The 26399-nt window shown below is 40.9% G+C and overlaps 2 protein-coding genes and 1 pseudogene across 4 annotated transcripts in view; all 3 read left to right on the forward strand.

Annotated features, from left to right (window-relative positions):
• The window catches only part of VNN3 (vanin 3), a 13760-nt gene extending 4895 nt beyond the window's left edge, over positions 1–8865 (forward strand). The window contains exons 3-7 of one of the 2 annotated variants that reach the window (XM_032274750.1): positions 2399–2591; positions 4335–4626; positions 6376–6749; positions 7440–7613; positions 8600–8865. In XM_032274750.1, the coding sequence (XP_032130641.1) occupies positions 2399–2591; positions 4335–4626; positions 6376–6749; positions 7440–7613; positions 8600–8728 (1162 nt within the window). In that variant the 3' untranslated portion in view covers positions 8729–8865. The remainder of the gene's footprint in view (positions 1–2398; positions 2592–4334; positions 4627–6375; positions 6750–7439; positions 7614–8599) is intronic. The other variant, XM_032274751.1, reaches the window with a different exon arrangement.
• Positions 1527–1993, forward strand: LOC116549278 (annotated as a pseudogene).
• Positions 8866–12718: 3853 nt separating the features above from the next.
• LOC116549279 (pantetheinase) overlaps positions 12719–26399 on the forward strand; it is a 38339-nt gene continuing 24658 nt past the window's right edge. Inside the window, exons 1-3 of one of the 2 annotated variants that reach the window (XM_032274753.1) lie at positions 12719–12735; positions 18536–18766; positions 20209–20339. In XM_032274753.1, coding sequence (XP_032130644.1) covers positions 12733–12735; positions 18536–18766; positions 20209–20339 — 365 coding nt within the window. In that variant the 5' untranslated portion in view covers positions 12719–12732. Of the gene's footprint in view, positions 12736–13514; positions 13638–18535; positions 18767–20208; positions 20340–26399 lie in introns of those variants that run through there. The other variant, XM_032274752.1, reaches the window with a different exon arrangement.

Consider the following 26399-nt stretch of genomic DNA (forward strand, 5'->3'; position numbering starts at 1 on the left):
TTTTTTTTTTTTTTTTTTTTTATGAGGAACTAGTAGGAAATATTAAATAACTCAAATTATTTAGCTAAGAAAAGAAAAATTAAACAAAGGACATGATGAACTTATTAAAGGTCTTAATGAATGTGAATATTAACAGCATTTCTCTTTTTTTTTTAAGAAAATAAAAAGAAAAGATCTAAACCAGTAGGTCATTAATCTGTCCTTTTTATTCAAAGATTAGCTTAACGTCAATTGCAGGGGGGCTTTTAGAGGACATGGAATGGCCTCTAAAAGCAATAAAGCCATCACGACTGGGGATGCCTTCTTGCAATCACACAATCCATAATAGCAATTCTCATTTATGGAGCACTTACTTGATCCCAAGAACTGTACCTAGTATACTATACACATTTTCTCATTCAATTTATGTAGTTGGCATTACAATTTGCATTATAAATAATGTGAAAAAAGGAAGGCTTATGGTCTCATAATTGGTCACTAGATTGGCTGGAATTAAAACAGCCATGTCCTTTAAGCTGTGCTAACTGAATGGACTCTGAGGGCCGAGATGTACCATATTATAATGACATTTTTAGTGACTAGCAAATACACTTATTTGACAGAGTGAGTTCGTTACTAAACTGTTTTTGTCTTATTTTCTGCTGAAATCTGCCTCTCTTTGACTTCCGTTCATTGTTTTCCTGTACTCTATGTTATGTTCACATGTGACCCATCTCCAATAAATTAAGCCTTTCAAATATTTGAAGCCAGCTATCACCTTGCCACATTCCCTTCTTATAACAAGAATAAATATCTCTTTTTTTTTTGGAGACAGAGTTTTGCTCTTGTTGCCCAGGCTGGAGTGCAATGGCGAGATCTCAGCTCACCGCAACCTCCACCTCCCGGGTTCAAACTATTCTCCTGCCTCAGCCTCCTGAGTAGCTGGGATTACAGGCATGCGCCACCATGCCCAGCTAACTTTGTATTTTTAGTGGAGGTGGGGTTTCTCCATGTTGGTCAGGCTGGTCTTGAACTCCTGACCTCAGGTGATCCACCCGCCTTGGCCTCCCAAAGTACTGGGATTACAGGCATGAGCCACCGCGCTCAGCCAGGGATAAATATCTTTAATATGGATGGACTTGGTATTACTTGATAAAGCAATTTCATGTCTGTACTTATCTCAGGATTTCTCATGTGGATCTACTAAGTCAGAAAGGAAGCTATTACATTGCATTTGACAGATGAGGAAACAGCACGGTGAAGTGCTTTTTATTTTTTATTTTAATCTTTAACGTTTCCACTACTTAATGCTGTATTTACTTTCTATAGAGGACAATCTGCAGGGGACAAACTATTTACTGTCACCTGGCATTTCTGTTTCCAGCCACAACTCATATCAGCAAGCTTGTACAAACAATGGCTTGAATTATAAACGCGGTCCTCTCCAACAGCAGTCTGGGGAGGGGGCTGGGGCGATCGCGCCTGCGCACTGGGCGGCCTTTTCACGTGCCGAGGGCCGCACCGCGGGTCTCTCCTTGCCGTGGTGCGCCAGAGCAGAATACGAGTCTGAGGCTGAGGGAGTCATGGCAGGACAGGCGTTTAGAAAGTTTGTCCCACTCTTTGACCGAGTATTGGTTGAAAGGAGTGCTGCTGAAACTGTAACCAAAGGAGGCAGTATGCTTCCAGAGAAATCTCAAGGAGAACGATTGCAAGCAACAGTAGTCGCTGTTGGATCGGGTTCTAAAGGAAAGGGTGGAGAGGTTCAACCAGTTAGCGTGAAAGTTGGAGATAAAGTTCTTCTCCCAGAATATGGAGGCACCAAAGTAGTTCTAGATGACAAGGATTATCTCTTATTTAGAGATGGTGACATTCTTGGAAAGTACGTAGACCGAAATAAGTCACTATTGAAATGGCATCAATGTGAAGCTGCCCATTCCACTGAAGTTCTGAAATCTTTCATCATGTAAATAATTTCCATATCTCTTTTATAATAAACTAATGATAACTGATGACACTTAGTGTCTCCAAAATTGTTTCCTTGTACTGATACAAACATTTCCAAATAAAAATATGTAAACAACAACAACAAAAGCAGAGTCTGCTAAATTTCAAGCACCTCATTTACCTTCCTGGGAGCACCCCATAAGAGAATGTGCTGCTTCTTTTCATCCTCCTCTTCTTCCATCTTTTCTTTCCTTCAGTCTTGTACTGTAATCTGGAGTTTGGCATAGTAATATAGGTTAGCTTTCAGGAAGATAAATACCGTATCTCACATGAGAGTTTTAAAATATTTTCTGCTGAAAATTTTTTGTTGATTCTAGGGTTGTTGTGTTATGGGTAATGGGCAAATAAAGTACCACTTTGGTATTTCAAAAATTACTAAAATATAGTAAGTTTGAGGAAATGTCTATTTAATTAGATTCGGCAACACACCAGTGCAAGAAAGACTCAGCTGCCTGGCCAAGGACAACTCTATCTATGTCGTGGCTAATATTGGGGACAAGAAGCCATGCAATGCCAGTGACCCTCAGTGTCCCCCCGATGGCCGTTACCAATACAACACTGATGTGGTGTTTGATTCTCAGGGAAAATTGGTGGCGCGCTACCATAAGGTGAGAATCGCTTGTGCCTTAGCTCAACTTGTTACTTCTGTGTGCTTGTGCTTGTATGTGTGTGTGTTTGTTGAATGCTGGGGAGGGAACTGTTACAGATGCATCTTATAATTATTACATCATAGTTGAAAAGGGGACTTAATTCAGTTCCATATAAGGGTTCTGGGCTTGAATTAATCATAAAACTGAATATGGTAGAATATCTAAATGGATGTGACAATAACGACACAAAGATTTTAATGTTCTCTGAAAAAGAAGTAAAAATTCTGTTTCATTCATGATTTAATATCAGGTTCATGTTTTAGCCCAATTTGTTAGCACTTCATATTAAGTGACCATATATTCTGTTAGAATTGTTTTGATTGCAATGGAAACACAACCTCAACTGAAGATGGCTTTAAAAAGATGGGAATTTCCTTGCTTACACACATGTAAAATGGTGTATCATAGAAAGGGTATGTCTCATTTCAGTGGAGTCTGACACTCAGAGCCTCCAAAGTTATCATCCATCCCTCTAGCTCTCCTAGCCCCTTGTTACAGCTTTTTTCTCAGGGGAACTCGCCTTTTAGAGGCCACATAGCTGGAGCAACACGAAGTTCACATTTTTATCAACAAAATCTACAGTAAGAGTGTATTTCTCCCTCCTAGAACTCTGCAAAGGCCTTATCACTTCTTAATTCAATTAGGTGACATGCCTTTCCTGAGCCATTCACCAAAGGATGAAGGATGGGCTGCCACATGAGAGGAGAATGGAGTGGCAAGAGACCTCCAGGGACCACAGGGGTGGGGAGTAGCTTTCGCCAGAGCACACGCAGGCACACAACAGGCCAAACAAAAACCCAAGCAAAACATATGCTGTACTCGTGAGCCCAGGTGAAGCGGTGTTTTAAAAAAAGAATCAAGCTGAAAAAAATAAAATGACAAATGGGTTACTAATTAATAATATGTAGCAATTGCATTGTCTAAATTAATTTTCAATGGACTTCACTTCTATAAACCTGGCAGTATCACTGGGAGACATGACAAAGTTTATTTTATTAACATGGTAGTGCTGTTGAAATTTAAAGAATACAGTGGAAAACAATCTGAGAAGTGTAGGATTCAAGATTTCAACTTGTGATTTTAAGACAGAAATATTCACACTTTAAATATCATTTGTGGATGTGGTTTCACTCATTGGTTGTAAAAAAATAAAATGAAGTTTTTTGATTAATGTTACCATAAGAGAATTGATAGACAGTAGAGTGGGCATGATTTTTGCAAATTTATGTGTAACAATTTATTTTGTTCTTGTTATTTTTGTTGTTGTTTTTGGAGATGGAATCTCACTCTGTTGCCCAGGCTGGAGTGCAGTGGTGTGATCTTGGCTAATTGCAACCTCCGCCTCTGGGGTTCAGGGAATCTTCTTGCCTCAGCTTCCAAGTAGCTGGGATTACAGGCGTACGTACCACCATGACTGGCTAATTTTTTTTTTTTTTTTTTTTTTTTGGTATTTGTAGTAGAGACAGGGTTTCACCACATTGGCCAGTCTGGTCTCGAACTCCTGACCTCAAGTGATCCACTTACCACAGCCTCCTAAAGTACTGGGATTACAGATGTAAGCCATTGCACCTGGCCTATGTGTAACAGTTTTAAACATGCATGTCAACATACATGGGAGGAAAGATTTAATGGGGACTTAACTGATCACATCTATCTGGCAGTTTTCTGTTAATTTTCTTCTTCTTTGCTTTTTGTTAACAGTACAATCTTTTTGCACCTGAAATTCAATATGATTTCCCGAAGGATTCAGAATTTGTGACTTTTGACACTCCCTTTGGGAAGTTTGGCATTTTTACTTGCTTTGACATTTTTTCTTATGACCCAGCTGTGGTGGTGGTGGATGAGTTTCAAGTTGACAGCATTGTCTACCCCACAGCATGGTACAATACGCTGCCCCTCCTCTCGGCTGTTCCCTTCCATTCAGCATGGGCCAAGGCCATGGGAGTCAATCTGCTTGCCGCAAATACCCACAACACCAGCATGCACATGACAGGTAACTCACGCCGGTGTGCACCAAGTGGGAGCGACGGTCTTAGGAAGGCGTCTTGATTTGCAAGCCACATTTTTGTTTAATAACTTTATTACCAATTTTAACATCACAAAGTTAATAATAGTATTTGTTTCTACTTAAGGAATATCATCCCTGTGAATAAAGGAAGCAAACATTATTATCTCAATTTTACTTGAAAGAAAAAAAAAGAAAAAAAAAAAGAAAAAAAAAAAATCAAAGCCAGTTCTAAGGAACTTCCTAGCCAATATGCATGAGTAATGTCAAAAATAAATCTTGTGGTTCAGAGTAAACAGATAACCTAGGGAGCAGAAGAAAATATTTACAAACTATGCATCTCATAAAAGTCTAATATCCAGAATCCATAAGGAACTTAAATCAACAAACAAAAACAAAGTATCCCATTAAAAAATGAACAAAGGACATGAACAGACACTTCTCAAAAGACGACATGCATGTGGCCAACAAGCATGTAAAAATGCTCAACATCACTGATCATTAGAGAAATGCAAGTCAAAGCCACAATGAGATACCACCTCACACCAGTCAGAATGGGTATGATTAAAAAATTTAAAAAACATACAAACAGATGCTGGTGAGGTTATGAAGAAAAGGGAATGCTTATACACTGTTGGTGAAAATGTAAATTAGTTCAGCCACAGTGGAAAACAGTTTGGAGATTTCTCAGAGAACTTAAAACAGAACTGCCATTTGACCCAGCCATCCCATTAATAGGTATATACCTGAGGGAATATAAATCATTCTACCATAAAGCCACATTCACTTGTATGTTAATTGCAGCACTTTTCACAATAGCAAAGGCATGGAATCAACCCAGGTGCTCACCAACAGTGAAATGGATAAAGAAAATGTGATACATATACACCATGGAATACTACCATGGAATATAGCCATAAGAAAGAATGAAATAATGTCCTTTGCAAAACATGGATGCAACTGGAGGTCATTATCCTCAGGAACAGAAAATGAAATTCCACATGTTCCCACTTACAAGTTGAAGTTAAACATTGAGTACACATGGACACAAAGACAGGAACAGTAGACACCAGGGCTTACTTGAGAGTGGAGGGTGGGCGGAGGGTGATGACTGAAAAACTACCTGTTGGATACTGTGCTCACTGCTCGGGTGACAAACCCAGCAACCTACAATTTACCCATGTAACAAACCTTCACATGTTCCCCTTCTAAACCTACAATATAAGTTGGAAGAAAAAAATACAAATAAATAAAAATATTTCAAGCATAAAAAAAGCTGAAGTGATAAAAATCACTTTTGACTTAATCAGGTTTTTAGCGTTTATCCTTTGTAATATCCATGTCCAAAGTAATGCAAGCTTCCTTCTTAACTGCTCTGTCATCTGTTGAATAACAAACCCCAAACACAAAGAAATTAAATCGTCAGTGGAGAGCTAAAATTATTCTTCATGTTGGGGGGATTTTCTAGTTTGTTGCTAAGTTAGCTTAAAACTATGCGCCTTCATGTCAAATGATAATGTCAGTGCAAGTAGTGTGTCAGTGCAAGTCTGTGTCCTCATGTGTACCTTATGGAGGACGCAGAGATTGGAACTTACGCCAATATAACAGCTATCTCCTTAACTATCTTGAAAATATGCTTTAATAACTTTGTATTTAACTTCACATGGGAATATTCTACTAGTTGGTCACCATAACAAATCCGAAACCAATGTTTGTGTTTCTTTATGTTGCCTGTAGGGAGTGGACTTTACGCCCCAGACGCAGTCAAGGGGTACCACTACGACATGGAAACAGAGAGTGGTCAGCTGATGCTATCAGAATTGAAGTCTCGGCCTCGCCGTGAGCCCACCTACCCTGTAGCTGTTGACTGGCATGCTTATGCCAGCAGTGTCAAGCCTTTCTCCTCTGAGCAGTCAGATTTTCCAGGGATGATTTATTTTGATGAGTTTACCTTCACTGAGCTTCAAAGAAATACAGGAAATTACACAGTTTGCCAGAAAGACCTGTGCTGTCACTTAACTTACAAGATGTCTGAGAAGCGAACAGATGAAGTCTATGCCCTAGGTGCTTTTGATGGACTGCACACGGTAGAAGGCCAATATTACTTACAGGTAGAAATGCTTAAATATGTTAGAGTGGCCTTATTATTAGTTTTTCTTCTAGGTCATCATTGCTTTTCTTTGAAAGTTTGGCTGGATTTAGCTAACTGGTGTAATGTTAACTCGATCACCGAATTTTGTCCGCAGAGCACTTTATTTATTCAGTCTCAGCAAGAACAGAATTAGTGCTTTCAGTTGCAAGGCAAAAACATAAAGCAAATTGATTAGTTCTCAGCAGGCCAGGTTCAGGTTTCAAAAGTTGCAACTTCTGTGCATTCTCTTTTTCCATCAGGTTACGTTAGAGCAGTGCTTTTTTCAAATTGACCTCAACTAAATCCAGAGGAAGAAGGATACTTTACACCATAACCCAGTGTAGCCAAGTGGATATGTGACTGAATTTTAAAAAATTTAATTGAAACAGTTTATGAAATAATTTAAAATGGAATGAAAAATAGCTATTATTATGGGCCATGCACTCTGATTTTTAAAATTCTAGTCTATTCTATTTGACTTCCTTTAAAAAAGTGTTAATCCTGATCCACTAAATTGATTTTACGATTCACTAATAAGTTGTTACCTATGGTGTGAAAAATACTTCTTATGAGGCAATTTAAATATTCCTTTATTCTTTGAAGTTGCATTATTTAGCTGAGAAAATATTTGCAAGTTTTCTGACTCCTTTTCTTTTCTGTTCTTTCATAGATATGCACATTACTGAAGTGTCAAACCACCGACCTCGAAACATGTGGAGAGCCTGTGGGTTCAGCTTTTACCAAGTTTGAAGAATTCTCCCTCAGTGGCACATTCAGAACGCGTTATGTTTTCCCACAGATCACTCTAAGTGTAAATCAGCTTGCCCCTGAAAGACATTATGAGGTAGGAGGTGTGCAGGATGATAAATTCCTTTGAGCAGAGCAGATGGGTAGAGCGGCGTAATGAAAATCTTTGAAATAATTAGAGTATAGCAATATCGTTGTTCACATTCTACAAGAAACACTTTAAAGATGTGGAAACTATGATATGGAACACAAGTTGTGGTTTTATTTTTATTTTTTTGAGAAAGAGTTTTGCTCTTGTTTCCCAGGCTGGATTGCAATGGCATGATCTCAGCTCTCTGTAATCTCTGCCTCCTGGGTTCAAGTGATTCTCCTGACTTAGCCTCCCAAGTAGCTGGGATTTCAGGCATGCACCACCATGCATAGCCAATTTTGTATTCTTAGTTAAGATAGGTTTCACCATATGAGTCAGGCTGATCTCGAACTCCTGACCTCAGGTGATCCACCCACCTCAGCCTCCAACGTGTTGGGATTACAGGCATGAGCCACTGTGCCCAGCTCAAGTTGTGGTTTTAGACTGCCATTAAGCTGGATGAAGAATTTGGGGTTCATTTTTTTTAACATAAATGTGATGCTGATATTCAAGGTAACAGTGAATTCACAGAGAAACTAAAATAAAAATATCGGTTGCTGATAATGGCAATAATGTTGTCATTTGCATGGTGTAGAAGGTGCAAATTAAATACATTAAATAATGCATCTACAGCTTATTTCCTGGGTATGCTACTTTGAGAAGTTATTATAATTATAGTAATAACTAATACTTTGTATAGTGTTTCATGGGTTTGAAGAACACTTTTTTATACATGGTCTTACTTGACCGCCTGTGTAAGAAATTTGTTTGCTGCATTTTCACGCAAAGTCTCTCTACTTTCAGACTTGAAACATGAACCTGGGTCTTCCAACACCAAATCCTGCGTGATTTTTTCCATTCTACACTGCTTTAGGAGTGATCTTGTCAGAGAAGGGCTCTAGGTTGTAACCTGAACTCTGCATTGAAGTTAATCCTTTGCTTTCTTTGACCAGATTTCAAGAGATGGACGCCTGAGGAGCCGAAGAGGAGCCCCTTTGCCTGTCTTAGTCATGGCTCTGTATGGAAGAGTCTTTGAGAAGGACCCTCCACGCTTAGGGCAGGGACCTGGGAAGTTACAGTGATCTCCTTTAGCAGGGCCCTTTCAGGATTAGCCTGGCTAAGAAAGGAAGAAAAAAGAGACCTGTTAGTGTCTGTTTAGAAGAGATGTCATAAACTTATGGAAACAAATATAATAAACTTAAGCAGATTTAAAAAGCAATGAGTGTGTGTGCAAATTTTACATTTTACGTATTTGGTATAGCACAGCTTCATTTGCGGGAGCTGCGTTCATCCTCCAGGTATGTAAGTTTAACTATATGTATGTATGCATATGTATAGTGGAACATATATTTAAATAGGAGGACTGCCTAGAAAAATCCTTTTGCAGTAACTACGCTAATGTAGGCAAGTGTTGTTGACATCATATGATGGTTAATTTTATGTGTTGATTTGACTGGGTCATGAGATGCCCAGATAGCTGGTTAACCATTGTTTCTGGGTGCGTCTGTGAGGGTGCTTTAAGGAAGAGAATAGCATTTGATTTGGGGGACTAAGTAAAGCAGATGGTCCTCCTCAATGTGGATGGGCTTCGTCCAGTCCCTTGATGGCCTGCAGCGAAAAACAAGAAGGAGGAGGTTTGAATTCATTTTCTGCCAGACTACTTGAGCTGGACAGAGCTCTTCCCCTGCCTTCATGGGCTCCTGGTTCCCAGGCCTTCAAGCCTGCACGGGAAGCAACACCATCAACTCTTCCCCTCTCAGGCCTTCCAATGACACTCTTGGCATTCCTGCATCTCCAGCTTGCAAATGGCAGACCAGCTTTCATAACTGTCTGAGCCAATACCTTATTATAAATCTCTCTCTCTCTCTCTCTCCTATTGGTTCTGTTTCTCTGGAGAACACTGACTAATACACCTCATTTGTAAATAGGATGAACTTTGAATATGCAAAGGATATTAGATTCTAGTCAATTAAGATATAGGAAGTTAAAGAATAAGGACACGTTTGTCTGGGTCCCAACTCCTGGAGGGAGAAATGTAAGAGTAGACAGTCAGATATGAGCAGACATGAGGGGGAGGTATTCATGTTGGAAAGAACCCCCCAGAACACCTCTTAGGATGCCCAGTACTCACTTCATGGTTGAACTGTCAGAATGCTGTTAACTAGATCCTGATAAGGAAGGAAAGAGGCAAAAGGGGAATTCCTGAGAGCTGATCAGGCACAATTAGCACAAAATTGACTGCTATACCTTCCCCTGGTGGTGGTAAGAAGCAGTGCCACCATTAGATAGGATTCGTATTGATCACTGGTTCCCGTGCATGTGTATTAAACACTGTAAGGGAGGATCCCCCAAAGTTTGGTGAGAACTGGGTAAAGAAAGAACGGAGGCAATAGAAGATCACAAGGTACAATGTCTTCGGCATGTTTCCAGCAGGGTCAGCCCACTGCTCTCTCTTGGAATGTACTTGTATTTCCCCAATAAAACTTTTGCTTGCTTTGAAAAAAAAGAAGAAGGACATCTTTTGAAGTATCTAGGAACAACTTTTCAGCTAATTAAAATGGTTGTATTGTCTCTTTAGTCATAACTTATTTGACTCTTGCATTCTATTTGTATGGAAATCCGATACTTAAAATGGATTTTTTTTTTTTTAAAGATGGACTCTCACTCTGTTGCCCAGGCTGGAGTGCAGTGGCATGATCTTGGCTCACTGCAACCTCTGCCTCCTGGGTTCAAGTGGTTCTCCTGCCTCAGCCTCCCCAGTAGCTGGGGCTACAGGCCTGCACCACCACACCCAGATAATTTTTTATATTTTTGGTAGGGACAGGCTTTCACCATGTTGTCTAGGCTGGTCTCGAACTCCTGACCTCAAGTGATCTACTCGCCTCGGCATCCCAAAGTTCTGGAATTAGAGGCGTGAGCAACCTCACCTGGCCAAAACAGAAATTTACAAAAATAATAAATTATGTTGGTCGGGTGCTGTGACTCACACCTCTAATCCCAGCACTTTGGGAGGCTGAGGCAGGTGGATCACCTGAAGTCAGGAGATCGAGACCAGCCTGGCCAACATGGTGCAACCCTGTCTCTACTAAAAATAGAAAAATCAGCTGGGCGTGGTGGCGGGTGCTTATAATCCCAGCTACTTGGGAGGCTGGGACAGAAGAATCACCTGAACCCGAGAGGCAGAGGTTGCAGTGAGCTGAGACTGCACCACTGCATTCCAGCCTAGGCAAGAAGAGCAAAACTCCCTCTCAAAAAAATAAGTAAAATTAAATAAATTATGTCGTTCAGATCACATCTCATTTCCTTCTGAAATTATTCTGTTCTAAAATCTAGCCAATCTTGGTTGAGCCCCTCTCAGTTGTCAGGGGTTTATTGCAGGCCATGCCATGCTGGGAGCTTCCTAGACAGGGCCACTGTGTCGCCTTTTCTCCATTTACCTTTGGCCCACTGTCCTGGCTCTCTCAGTCATTTTTCTGTTTGGTCACTGATTAACTCTGGAAAGAGACACACTGAAGAGCAGGTGGGTTCTCTGGGTTAGTAGGAGATACCTCTTATGCCCACAGAATGCATGACAGCGGCATTTCTGGACTTTTCCTAGGTGTTTATTTCCACCTACTATAATTCAGTCCATTACCAGGAAGTCAGAGATATTCTGGGCAGCAGAAAATGCACTTGCTTTCTCCGTTCCATCTTTCCTGGATTCTCTCTTCAGGGGCTATCACACTCAGATCTTAGGTTTGTGCCCCCAATTCCTCTGTGCGCAGGAGGTGGGCATCGTCCCCCTCTATCACCTCACATTGGCTCCTTCTGGACTTCTTTCTTCTCTTTCCTAGCCAGTCGTCTGGAGCCTGTGTTATGCGCGCTGATAGCTCCAGCTTCCTCAGAACTTCTCACCTCATGCATTTCTATGTAAGCTGACTCCTGCCTCCTCTTTATTAAAAGGAACTTTAAACTAAAGTCTCAGGCCAGGCCACAATGACTCACACCTGTAATCTCAGCACTTTGGAAGGCCAACGTGGGCAGACGGCTTGAGCCAAGGAGTTTGAGACCAGCCTGGACAACATGTTGAAAACTTGACTCTACAGACGACAACAACAGCAACAAATTAGCCGAGTGTGGTGGTATGCGCTTGTGATCCCAGCTACTCAGGAGGCTGGGGTGGGAGGATCACTTGAGCTCAGGAGGTAGAGGCTGCAGTGAGCCAAGATTGTACCACTGCACTCCAGCCTGGGCAACAGAGCGAGACCTTGTCTAAAAGAAAAAAGAAAGGAAGAAAAAAGTGAAATCTCATGGTCATTTCTCAGCTCTTCCTAAGCCTGTGCTTCTTGGAGTTATTTTGCCCCCCCACATTTTAATACAGTTCGTTTTTTATTATTTTTGTTATTATTATTTTTTTTTGAGATGGAGTTTCGCTGTTGTTGCCCAGACTGGAGTGCAATGGCACGATCTCAGCTCACCGCAACCTCCACCTCCTGGGTTCAGGCAATTCTCCTGCCTCAGCCTCCCGAGTAGCTGGGACTATAGGCACGCACCATCATGCCCAGCTAATTTTTGTATTTTTAGTAGAGACGAGGTTTCACCTTGTTGACCAGGATGGTCTCGATCTCTTGACCTCGTGATCCACCCTCCTGGGCCTCCCAAAGTGCTGGGATTATAGGCGTGAGCCACCGCGCCCGGCCCGCTTTTTATTATTATTATTTTTTACCTTTTGTCTCTTTTTCCCTTCCCCAGCCACACTTACTTTGTTTATCATTGACATAAATGATGCACTCTGCTAGTTTCGGCTCTCACATCTGTATCTTCCTCATCTAAAATCTTTCTACGGAGAGTGAAGTTACTCGTATGGCTTTAATTAATATTTCTGATACAGCAAAGTATAACTCACTGGTAAGCAAAACAGTTTTTTCTTTCCTGAGAGCAAGTTCAAGCCATATAGTAATGTTTACAGGTGGGAGAGATCCAAGACGGCGGATTAGACACAACTCCAGTGCACAACACTTGGCACACCCAGCAAGAGAGACACAGAAATCCAGGGATCTCCTAGCTCCAACCAAGGTACCAGGTGCATTTCAACGGGTCTGGTCTGATGGTGAGCAAAGCCCATTCGGGGCAGACCGAGAAAGGGTGGGGTGCTGCTTCACCCAGAAAGTGCATCTGACCAGCAAGTCAGAGGCTCCCCTCTGGCACTCCAGTCCAGATACAGCGCTTCCCCCAAAGCCTCAGCAATACACAGAACAGGGGATCTTTGCCAGTCAAGCCCCGGGAATCACAAGCGCGGAGTTGAATAAGAGCCTGCGGACTGAGCTATCGCCTCCTCCCTCCACCTGGAGAGAGAGGAAGCTGTAAATGGGAGCAGCTGGGCGGGCCCTATAATGTTTACAGGCTACATTCACAATGAAAAAATAGTTTGATTAAGCCCTATGCAAACTTATGTATTCTTGTAACATTAACAACTTGTGATATTGTAGTTCCTGGTTTTTAACTCCCAATCCTTTGTTATATTCTTTTTTTAAAAATAACATGGTGGGGGATTTAGGCCTCAGGAGCAGGCCTCATGAAACAGAATCTCCCTCTCTGACCTTCCCCTGCCCTCCCTTCACCTGCCTAAGGCAGGACTCTAATCTGATTGTGGCTCAAAAGACCCTCATTCCAGAGAGGGTCCCACCCCATACCCTAGAGGAAGGAATGCTGCAGAGAGGTGTCAAGGCAAACCTGAACAGACGAGCTTTTACTGGGTTTCACCTCTCAGGCCCTTTTTGTCCAGTCACATTTCTACATGGTTGTCAATTGTGATTATGTAATGAAGCTTCCATAAAAACCCAAAAGGTTTGGGTTCGGAGAGTTTCCTTCCAGCTGAACACGCGGAGGCTCCTGGAGGGTGGCACATCTAGGGGGTGCATGCAAGGCTTCCCAGTCCTTCCCCCATACCTCGCTCTATGCACCTCTTCATTTGTGTCCTTTGCAAATATCCTTTATTATAAGCCACTAAACGTAAGTGTTTCCCTGAGTCTGTGAGCCACTCTAGCAAATTAATTGAGCCCAAAGAAGGGGTCACGGCAACCCCAACCCAGAGCCATTTGGTCGGAAGATCTGGAGGCCCAGACTTGTTCCTGGTGGGAAGAAGAGGGCGGTTTTGTGGGACGCAGCCCTTAATCTGTGGGATCTGATGCTGTATTTGGATAAATAGTGTTTGGATTGAACTGGAAGACAGCCAGCTGTGTCCGCTGCAGAGTTGATTGCTTGCTTTCTAGTGGGGAGAAACCCCCACCAATTTGGAAGGAAACCTGTCTTTTGTGTTAATTGTGGTGTGAGAGCAGAAGAAAAACGGATAGTTTTTCCTGAAACCAGATTAATGTCAACAAGGGAATTGACATGGTGTTGCAGCCACTATATATTAGTAGGTGGGTGTATATGTTGAGTGGCGATGCAGAGGACGACTGCCAATCTTTTTTAACACACACGTTTGTGGGCACACTTTTACATGCTTTGCACATGGCTTTTCAGAGTTCACCAGGTGAAGTGCAAGAGGCAGTGCCCACTCCACTCAGTCCTTCCTCTCCCCTCCTTTTCCCTTGTTTCTCGTTCTCTCTGCGTGAGCTGGGCAGGACTTGCTTCTGAGTTCCTTTGGGGGCCTGCTGCCTGGGTTGGGGTGATCACTGCTCTGCTAGAAAAATCCAGAACACTGTGTGTCTTGCACTATTCTGGTCAGTGCAATGTCATGTTTTCCTTGCAAGAGGCAATCTGCTCCATCCATGGAAGTTTGGTTGGAGGAGTGTGGAGATCTTAATTAGGGCTTCTGTCTAGACTCAAAGTTATTTCCTTCGAGACAATTCTCCCAGTTTCTACTCTGCGTGAGCAGAAAGGCTGCATTTAGGGAGCTTGGCAGGCTGTACAATAGGGTTAAGGATCCAGAGAACCAGCCCAGGAGTTATAGTAGAGGCTGTTGGTGCCTCCCAGTTCCAGCTCTTGCTGATGACACTCTACTGCAAGAAAGAACTGTACTATTTCTATTTCTTTTTCTTTCTTGTTTTTGAGACGGAGTCTCGCACTGTCACCAGGCTGGAATGCAGTGGCCTGATCTCAACTCACGGCAACCTCTGCCTCCCGGGTTCAAGCAATGCTCCTGCCTCAGCCTCCTGGGTAGCTGGGATTACAGGCACCCCCTGCCCACCATGCTTAGCTAATTTTTGTATTTTTAGTAGAGATGAGGTTTCACCATGTTGGTCAGGCTGGTCTGGAACTCCTGTCCTCAGGTGATCTGCCCTCCTCAGCCTCCCAAAGTGCTGGGATTATAGGCGTGAGCCACCGCACCCAGCTGAACTGCACTATTTCATCTAAAGATTTGCCCTCAGCTAGTGCATGCTAGGTAGGCAGAAAGGCTAGATTCATGTGGCAGTGACACGCTGGGGGAGGGACAGGGTTATTGGTCTGATGATTCAGTCTCAGTCTTTTTTTTTTTTTTTTTTGAGACGGAGTTTCACTCTTGTTACCCAGGCTGGAGTGCAATGGTGCGATCTCGGCTCACCGCAACCTCCGCCTCCCGGGTTCAGGCAATTCTCCTGCCTCAACCTCCTGAGTAGCTGGGATTACAGGCACGCACCACCATGCCCAGCTAATATTTTGTATTTTTAGTAGAGACAGGGTTTCACCATGTTGACCAGGATGGTCTCGATCTCTTGACCTCGTGATCCACCCGCCTCGGCCTCCCAAAGTGCTGGGATTACAGGCTTGAGCCACCGCGCCCGGCCAGTCTCAGTCTTTTAGTGAGCCCATACCCCTGGGCTTATGACCTTCACTTGGCTTTTTTCTTCTGCCCTTAGTTGGCATAAAAACAAGCTAGAGCTGGGATTTTCCCTTTCCCCGTGTTAAAGATGAGAGTGGCTGAGGTTGGAGTTTTACCTTCCCATAGACAGGTTAGGCTTGGCAAAATACTTTCCCTTGAGGGCAGGCTTTTGTTAAGAACAGACCAGAACTTTCAAGGTTGTCCACGCTGAGCCTCCAGCAATTCATCAATTACAGTTCAAGTGACCTTCCTACACTGGCACCAACCCCAGAGGACTCTGCTCCCAGTGGGCTCTTACCTCTGCATTCTCCTCTCTCTCCAGTTCTGGGGACTGCAGTTTGTCCTGTGATCTCAATTCTCTGAGGCATCTTAGAAAAATTGTTGATACTCACTTGTTTAGCTTTTTTCTTGCTGTGAGCATGGGAAAGATGACCACCAAGCTCTTTATGAGTTGGACTAGAAACTCCACGGGAGGTTCTTATTTAATATTTTTAATCTAAGACGGTCAAAGAAGTAATTTTTTAACCTCTTTGCAACTCATCTCAGTTTTAACTTTTATTTCAATGCTTCCTTTTATAAACTGTTACATAATGATGACATCTTCCTGGGAAACATGTGTTATTCCCACCCACCTGGGCATGGAAAGGCCATATGAGGTCAGCAAGCAGTCAGAGGGGCTGGTGTTTCCTGGAGACTCAGGAGGACCAGCCAACCACAACCTCTGGGTTACCTTGGCAATTACAGAATAAATGCATTATAGTTACTGAAGCAAAAAATTAGATAGGTCTGTTTGCAGATTGAACTGTAAAAATACCATTTAAAGACAAATAGCCTAAAAATAAAATGCAAAAACATAACACTAATTCTGTAAATATTATACATGATGCACAATTGAAACAAAATTTGCCAACTTACTCAATATAAAAATCTATGAACAGTTTTTCAATGTTATATAATTTCCCTCTCCTCTCTCTGGATCTTGCTTTCCAGCACTCATTATTTATAGTCCTCTGTTGCCTCTGTGATAAGCAGTTTCGGAGATGGTCCCTAATGATCCTGCCTCATTCCTGCCCTTGTGTAATCCCCTACCACAGTGCAGGGTACACCGATTGATTTGCTTTAATGGATAGAATACAACAAAAGTGATGAGGTGTCCTTTCCCTGATTACATTACAAAGCTTTCCTGGCTTCTATCTTAGTGGGTTCTCTTGCTCTCTGGCTCTAAGGGAATCCAGAAAATAAAATGCAGGCTGCCCTATGGTGAGGCCTGCATAGCTAGAAATTCATGTCTCTGGGCAACAACAAATGAGGTCCTGAGCGCTGCTGCCAGTCACGTGAGGGAGCTTGGAGCGTGGAAGTCAAGACTTGAAATAACTAGCCCTGGCAGCTGCTTGATTGCAGGCTTGTGAAAGAGACTTTGGGCCAGAGGCACCAGCTAAACTGCCCCTGGATTCCTGACCCACAGAAAGTGAAAGATGATGTATTTTTGCTTTTTGAAGCTGCTGAATTTGGGGATAATTTGTTACACAGCAATAGAAAATGAGTAACTCTTTGGTATTCCTCTTTGTCGTGGCTTCCCCATTTTGAGAAAACTAAAGTGAGTCAAAGTGTAGAGCTGAAATATTCAAATGAAAAAAATAATAAAGGCCAGGTGCAGAGGCTTACGCCTGTAATCCCAACACTTTGGGAGGCCAAGACGGGCAGATCACGAGGTCAGGAGTTCAAGACCAGCCTGGCCAATATGGTGAAGCTGTTAGGCATATCTCTTGTGTAAACAGACCACCACCAGGCAGACTTTGTGTGAGCAACATAGCTGCTTATTCACCCTGGTGCGGGCAGGCTAAGCCCAAAAAGAGAGTCAGCAGAGGGCAGTAGGATAGGAGTTGGTTTTATAGGTTGGGGCAAGTGGTCAGTTAAAGGTGGTAACCTATTTTAGGGAGGGGAAGGGCATCATGGGATGCATGGTCACAAGGGTAGGGGTCATCTGTTACAAACAGGCATGATCATAAGAGTGAGGAGCATCAGTTGCAAGCAGAGGGGAGGGTGTGGTAAATTACATAGTTACAGGGGTGGGATCTTGAGAGACCCAAAGTCCAGGGATGAAATTCTGCAAGGCTGAGCAGGAACAATGGTTGCAGGCTGCGGGGGGAGAGCAATTAGTTGAGGCAGGAACAAGTTGTTTAACTTCTTTCTGTGGCCACCTGGTTACCTGTGGTTATCTCAGACTTTTTGGCTTCTGGGGACCATGCAGAGGTATACACGCAGGTCACCAAGACTATAATGGCCAGGCTTGGACTCGGAGGCCTAACAGAAACTCTGTCCCTGCTAATAATACAAAAATTAGCTGGGTACGCACCTGTAGTCCCAGATACTCAGGAGGCTGAGGCAGGAGAATAGCTTGAACCCAGGAGGTAGAGTGTGCAGTGAGTTGAGATCATGCCACTGCACTCCAGCCTGGGCAACACAGCAAGACTCCACCTAAAAAAAAAAATAATAATAATAATACAAATTTTAAAATTATTTGAAGTTCTATGTGTTGACATTCCAAAACATATATATTGCAAAAAATTTACATGTTGAAGTCCTAATTGCCAGTATCTTACAATGTAACCTTTTTTGGAAATGGGGTCATTTCAGATCTAATTAGTTAAGATGAAGTCATACTGGAGTAACCTAATTGATCCGATGATTAGGATCAGTCTCAGTCTTTTAGTGAGCCTGTAGCCCTGGGTTTATGACCTTAACTTAGCTTTTTTCTTCTGCCCTTAGTTGGCATAAAAACACCACCCTCAGGAGGAACCAACCCTGTTGACACCTTCATCTGGGACTCCTACCCTTCAGAACTGTGAGGCAACACATTTTTTATTTTTTACACCACCCAGTTTGTTGTATTTTGTTAGGTAGCCCTAGCAAGCTAATATACATACATTTCCTGATTTAATCCTCACAAATCCCTGCAATAAGGGAAGGTCCTTTGTTATCTGACAGTACTGTGAAATCACAGAGTTTTCTTAAAATTAACTTCTGTAATTTATTTTTAAGGTACTAAGGTCTAGACACCACGTGTCTTCTCTCTATAAATACCAGGACGTGCTCTGTTTTGCAGCAGTCATTGGACTTCAGCATGACTACTTCTCAGTTGCTGGCGTATGTAGCAGTTTTGCTTTTCTACGTCTCAAGAGCCAGCTGCCTGGATACTTTTGTTGCAGCTGTTTATGAGCATGCAGTGATATTGCCCAGTACCACCCTAACACCAGTGTCTCGTGAGGAGGCGCTGGCATTAATGAATCGGAATCTGGACCTTTTGGAAGGAGCGATCACATCAGCAGCAGAGCAGGTACCATCTCTACCATCTCTCCAGTGTACAGGATTCTACGAGAAAGGAGGGGATCCTTTCTCATAGAATACATATGTATCAGGGTAGCCAAGAAACTTTATTTTACAGTTAGAATTCTACTTTCCTCTCAAAATTAGAGCAAGGAGACTTCTTTGTCAGTAAGAACCAAGTTAAGGAAAGAACAATTTGGTCATCATCAAGAAGTAGCAGACCTTTAAGGAACTGGCCATAAATTCAACATCTTTGTTCCCCTTTTCTGGTGCAGATGGAGGATGAATGATAAATGGGTCAGGGATCAGGTGCTATTCTTAGAGTGTTAGTGGCCTTGATGTACTCTTGTGCTCTTAAGGGTTTGCAGGTTTTGGAATAAGTTTATAATCTGAAAACAATTAAACTTAAGTTCTCAATTCCTTGGCAGCATGCATTATATACTTCATACTTCACTCTAATTACGAGATAAAAGTATATGTAATGCATTGTGAGTCCCTGAGTTGAGTGAAGATTTCAGTTTAAAGTTAATCATACAGTATAAATTGTGGTTTACAAGAATATAATTTTAAAAGCTAATAATCGATTAGGTGTAGACTAAGCATATATGAAGTATGATAAAAGTCATAGATAAATATGTAAGAGATGGGGTTTTGCCATGTTGCCCAGGCTAACTTGAACTTCTGACCTCAGGTGATCCACCCATCTCAGCCTCCCAAAGTGCTGGGATCACGGGCAGGAGCTACCATGCCTGTCCTATATTCTTATATATACTAATATTTTAAAAGTTGTCAGGAGTTCTGATGTTCTTTTTCACCCTTAGTCCAACTATTTCCTCAAAGGTCACAGAGTGACTCTCTATTTGGTGACCCTCCAATTGGAAAGTGCCCAGGTTAGCTCAGGCAGTATTTGTAGGCATGGCACAATTCAAGTAACCAGTATGTGGCTCCTCTTTTTCTGAGAAGCCGGAGTCATGTTTGCAGGGTATGGTGCAGGAGAAGGCTGGGGCAGAGGAGGAAGTAAACAGAGCACTTGAGTTATAAATCAGTCCTGACACAGGCACGATCATCAGCCAAAGTTCAAGGAGAGGCTTGGTTCCAGGACGAGCTAGGATTTTAGTTAACAACTGCCGTAGGAAGCAACAATGGCAGGATTAGAAAATTAAAATGCTTGACTAGAAGCCCAAAACTCACCATTATGTAACATATCCATGTAACTAACCTGCATATGTACCCTCTGAATCTAAAATTAAAAATAAAGAAAATAAAATTAAAATAAAAAGAAGTGACAGTGCACTGAAAAAAAGAAAATTTAAATGCTTTGGAAAAGAAAATAAATTATAAAAATATAGAAACAAAATAAGATTTAAGGGATGTCGGGGGGAAGCCCAAATAGTTGTTACTCAGCCACTCAGTTCCTCAGCTCCCTTTTTGATTAAGCTGCATTTTTAACAGGGTGCACATATTATTGTGACTCCAGAAGATGCTCTTTATGGCTGGAACTTCAACAGGGAATCTATCTACCCGTACTTGGAGGACATTCCACACCCTCAAGTAAACTGGATCCCCTGTGATAATCCTAACAGGTAAAGAAGTAAGTTGTGAAAAATTCACAAGTGAACATCATCTTGTTTTACCTGGGAAAACTTTGTCGATGATCGTTGCATAGCTCCACGATCAACTCTAAGTTTCAGGATAGCTTATTTTTCATCTGCTATGGGTATACTTACCGGGAAAGTAAATATGAATTATGAAGTCAGAGAAATCAGAGCTGGAAGGTGGCTTAGAAATCACATTCAATGTAAACATCTCTGGTCTCTGACTCCTCACCAGTGAACAGAAAAATATTTCTTTGTGTGGCTCTGAGATTTGAAAACTGTAAGAGTAAATGGCAAAGTAGACTCATGTCAGTTTAAGATTAATAGTTTTCCTTTCTCATTGATAAGATAACTGATGAGGTTAATGTAGTAAAGTCCTTAAGCTGATTGTAACCTAAGAGGTGATATGGCAGGATTGTAAGTGGTGTTTCTTACACCTAAGAAAATCATGTCTGTTCACATACTTCCTTCTGAATACACATGACTAAAATTGTTTTAGGAATTCCTCTTTTGGAACTGTTCTTCAAACCACACAATGCCAGTTAGAATGGCCATCATTAAAAAGGAAACAACAGACACTGGAGAGGATGCAGAGAAATAGGAATGCTTTTACACTGTTGATGAGAGTGTAAATTAGTTCAACCATTATGGAAGACAGTGTGGCAATTCCTCAAGGACCTAGAATCAGAAATACCATTTGACCCAGCCATCCCATTACTGGGTATATACCCAAAGGATTATAAATAATTCTACTCTAAAGACACATGCACATGTATGTGTATTGTGGCACTGTTTACAATAACAAAGACTTGAAACCAACCCAAGCCCATCAGTGATAGACTGGATAAAGAAAATGTGGCACATATGCACCATGGAATACTATACAGCCATAAAAAGTGAGTTCATGTCCTTTGCAGGGACATGGATGAAGCTGGAAACCATAATTCTTAGCAAACTAACACAGGAACAGAAAACCAAACACTGCATGTTCTCACTCATAAGTGGGAGCTGAACAATGAGAACACATGGACACATGGAGGGGAACATCACACACTGGGGCCTGTCAGGGGGTGGGGGGCTAGAGGAGGGATAGCATTAGGAGAAATGCCTAATGTAGATGGCAGATTGATGGGGTGCAGCCAACCACCATGACACATGTATACCTGTGTAATAAACCTTCAGGTTCTGCACATGTATCCCAGAACTTAAAGTACAATAATAAAAAATAAAAAAACAAAAAAAAACCCCACACAAACTGGATGGGCATGGTGGCTCACACCTGTAATTCCAGCACTTTGGGAGGCTGAAGCGGGTGGATCACCTGAGGTCAGGAGTTTGAGACCAGCCTGGCCAATATGGCAAAACCCCATCTCTACTAAAACTACAAAAATCTGTGGGGCGCAGTGGTGGGCACCTATAATCCTAGCTACTCAGGAGGCTGAGGCATAGAGAACTGCTTGAAGGGAGGTGGAGGTTGCAGTGAGCCAAGATAGTGCCATTGCACTCCAGCCTGGGTGACAGAGCTGGACTCTGTCTCAACAAACAAACAAACCCACGATGATTGCTTACAGAGATGCCTTGATTTTGACAAGGTGAATTTTTACAAAATCCAATATTATTTATCATAATCATTTACTCTATTCTTATTTAATTGTATCATAATTATTTCTTTTTTAATCATGTCATATGTCAGTGGTTCAGTTTCTAAAAGGCAAGCACTCTTTCATGGCTTCCACTATGAATCGAATTGACTTATTTCTGAATTCCCTAGAACCTCATCTCCAAGGGCCTCCTGAATATTCCCAAAAGGATTTCCCATTCACTTTATTTCAAGGAACCCGGTTGCCCCTTCATGTTTTCCATCACTAAAGATGTCTCAATGTCTTGTCTTAATTCTGTCTCTCTCTCTTTTTTTTTAAATTTTTTTGAGAGAGACCGTGTCACCCAGGCTGGAGTGCAGTGGTGCGATCTCAGCTGACTGCAACCTCTGCCTCCTGGGTCCAAGCAATTCTCGTGCCTCAGCCTCCCGAGTATCTGGGACGACAGGTGTGAGCCACAACATCTGGCTAGTTTTTTCTATTTTTAATAAATACAGGTTTCACCATGTTGGCCAGGCTGGTCTTGAACTGCTGGCCTCAAGTGATCCACCTGCTTGGCCTCCCAAAGTGCTATGATTACAGGTGTGAGCCATCTTGCCCAGCTGCCTTAATTAATTAACTCAGCAATTTTTTTTTGAGTACCTATTATGTCTAGACATTGTTCTGGGCAATGAAGTGAACAAAACAGATTAAAAATTCCTGTCCTCTTGAAATTTATATTCTAGTGTGGGGAGGTAATAATTTTTTAAAAAAGACAATTATCTATCTAATCTATCTATTTATCTATCTATCTTTATATAGATATCTTTCATCTGTCTACCTGTTTATAATATGAGGTGGAAGTAAATGTTATGGAAAAAATAAAGCAGAGAAGGTGAATAGGCTGGCAAGCCTGGGGCTGAAATTTTTTAAAGGTCATTAGATGGCATCACAGTGACATTTCAGCAAAGGCCTGAAGGAAATGAGGTAGTAAATCATACGAGTATCTGATAAAAGTGCATTTCAGGCTGAGGGAATTCTAAATTCCAAGATCCAGAGGTCAGAGTATGTGTCTAACCTGTAAAACAGAAAAAGGGTTAGTGTGGTTGAAGTGATGTGACAGAGGAGGAGGAAAGTAGGAAAGGGAGGCAGAAGGGCAGGAGGAACACAATGTAAAGAACAGACTCCAGGTATAGGTCAGCAAAGAAGCAGCGGACAGTTAAAACCTGTTGTGATGATTTTGGCAGAGAGATGATGGTGTCTGAGACCAAGAGTAGAAGTTTAGATATTGAGAAGTGAACAGATTCTGAATGTAGTTTGGAGTTATTTTTTTCTCTTGTCTGATTACTTTAGTGAGGACCTCCAGTACTATGTTGAATAATAGTGGTGAAAATGGACATCTTCATCTTTTCTAGATCTTAGAGGAAAGCTTTGTTTTTCCCCATTCAGTATGATACTAGCTATGGGTCTGTCATAAATGGCTATTATTGTGGTGAGGTATGTTCCTTCTATACCCAGTTATTGAGGGTTTTTATTATGAAGGAATGTTGAATGTTATCAAATGTTTTTTCAGTGTCAGTTCAAATGATCATATGGTTTTTTTCTTCATTCTCTTAATATGATGTGTCACATTAATTTTTTTGCATATGTTGAACCATCCTTGCACTCCTTGGATAAATCAGACTTGGTCATTATGAATAATTTTTTAATGTGTTCTTGCATTTGATTTGCTAGCATTTTGTTGAGGATTTTTGCATCAATGTTCATCAGGGATGTTGAGCTGTTGTTTTCTTTTTTATGTGTCTTTATCTGGTTTTGGTATCAGGGTAATTGTAGCCTCCTTGAATGAGTTTGGAAGTATTCCCTTCTCTATCTTTTGGAATAGTTTGAATAGGATTGGTATTAGTTCTTCTTTAATTATTTGGTAAAATTCAGCACTGAAGCCATTAAGTCCTGTCCTTTTCTTTCTGGGAGAACTTTTATTACAGCTTCAATCTTATTATTCGTTATTGGTCTATTCAGGTTTTGAACTTCTTCATGGTTCAATCTGGGTAGGTTGTATGTGTCTAGGAATTTATTCATGTCTTCTAGGTTTTCCAATTTATTGGTATATAGTTGCTCATAGTAATCTTTAAAGATCTTTTGAATTTCTGTAGTATTGGTTATAATGTCTCATTTTGCATATCTGAGTTTACTTGTCTCCATCTTTTTTCTTAGTCTCACTAAAAGTCAATTTTGTTTATCTTTTCAAAAAACCAACTTTTTGTTTTGTTGTTCTTTTGCATTGTTTTTTATTTCAATTTCATTTATTTCGTTCTGATATTTATTATTTTTCTTTTATAAATTTTGGGTTTTTTTTTCGCTTCTTTTTTTAGTGTTTTTTTTTTTTTTTTTTTTTTTTTAACGCATCATTAGGCTGTTTATTTGAAAGTTTTCTTCTTTGTTAGTGTAGGCACTTACAGCTGTGAAATTTCCTTAGACTAGTTTTGCTGTATCCCATAGGTTTTGGTATGTTGCATCTCCATTTTCATTTGTTTCAAGGACATTTTTAACTTTCTTCTTAATTTCTTCATTAACTCACTGGTAATTCAGGAGCACATTGTTAAATTTCTGTATGTTTGTATAGTTATCAAAATTCCTTTTGCTATTGATTTCTAGTATTATTCCATTGTGGTCAGAGAAGATACTTGATATGATTTCAATTTTAAAAAATGTTTTAGATTTGTTTTGTGACTTAACATGTGGTCTCTCCTTGAGAATGATCCATATGTTGGGGAGAAGAATGTTTATTCTGCAGCCACTGGATGAAATTTTCTGTAAATACCTGTTAGGTCCAATTGGTCTATAATGCAGATTAAGTCCAGTGTTTCTTTATTGTTTTTCCCCTGGATGATCTGTCTGATGCTGAAAGTGGGATGTTGACATCTCCAGCTATTATTGCATTGGGCTCTATCTCTCTCTTTAGCTCTAATAATATTTATATATATATATCTGTGTGTGCCAAGTGTTAGGTACGTATATATTTACAATTGTTATATCATCTGACTAAATTGACTGCTTTATCATTATATAATTAATTTCTTTGTCTCTTTTTATGGTTTTTGTCCTGATATCTATTCTGTTTGATAAAAATATAGCTACCCCTGCTCCTTTTTGCTTTCCATTTTCATGGAATATCTTTTGCTATCCCTTTATTTTCAGTCTATGTGTGTCTTTATATGTGAAGTGTGTTTCTTGTACTCACTAGATCATTGCCTTTTATTTATTTATTTTTATCCATTCAGCCACTCTGTCTTTTGCCTGGAGAGTTTAGTCCATGTACATTCAATGTTACTATGGTTAACTAAGGACATACTCCTGCCATTTTGTTTTCTGTTTGTTTTTTTGGTGTTGTCTTCCTTTTTATGAAGGCATTTTTTTCTGATGGTATATTTTAATTTTTGCTTTTTATTTTTTGTGTATCCATTGTAGGTTTTTTGATTTGATGTTATCATGCAGCTTGCAAATAACAACTTGTAATTTATTATTTTAAACTGATGACAACTTAACATTGATTACATAAACAAACAAGCAAAGCGAAAACTAACAAAAACTCCATACTTTAATTGCATCCCCCATAGTTTTTAATTTTCAATAGTTTCTATTTATATCTTATATACTGTCTATATCTTAAAAAGCTTTTCTAGTTATTGTTTTCTATTGGTTCATGTTTTAGTTTTTCTAATCAAGATATGAAAAGTTTATAACACAATTAGAATTATAACGCTCCATGTTTGTCTGCGTACTTACTATTACCAGTGGGTTTTGTACCTTCAGATGATTTCTTATTGATTATTGATGTCCTTTTCTTTCAGATTGAAGAAATTTCTTTAGAATTTCTTGTAGGAGAGGGCAGTGGGTTCTTCTCTGATCCAGGTGGGTCTAGAAATCCCATCTAGGAGCTAAGTCCTGGAATTGGAATTGAGGACTTTAGGAGTCTGCTTGGTTTTTTTTTTTTTTTTTTTTTTTTTTTTTGGTAAACATTTTTAAATAATTTCAGGGTTTTTAGAGATGTTCTGGCTCCACTCATGGATGAGCCCTTGCCAAGAGATACATGAACTCCTTCATCTAAACAATCTCTAAATCCTTAGCAGGCTGGAAGTGGGAGATTCTTTTCAATGCTCGGCCTCTCTGGAGAGGAGCGCACTCAGTCACAGCTGTCCATGAATAACACCTTGTAGCTGTTTTGCTCAAGGTCCTGTGCCTCTGTGCTTAAAAGGAGGGGCTGACACAGCCAACACAGAGCAGGCAGGAGGCAAGCTGAGGTGAATATTATGGCTTTATGTTACTGAGGCTAAGTTGGTACCCAATTTGTAAGACAAAGTACTTTTTACTCTTCCCTCTCCTTTTCTGAAGCAGGAGTCTCTCCCCATGTCCACCATAGCTGGGAATGTGCTGGGTCACACCTGAAGCCAGCATGTTACTGGGTCTC

Source organism: Sapajus apella, unplaced genomic scaffold (genome assembly GCF_009761245.1).
Source record: "Sapajus apella isolate SASKATOON/1434 unplaced genomic scaffold, GSC_monkey_1.0 scaffold6, whole genome shotgun sequence".
Classification (NCBI taxonomy): Eukaryota; Metazoa; Chordata; class Mammalia; order Primates; family Cebidae; genus Sapajus; species Sapajus apella.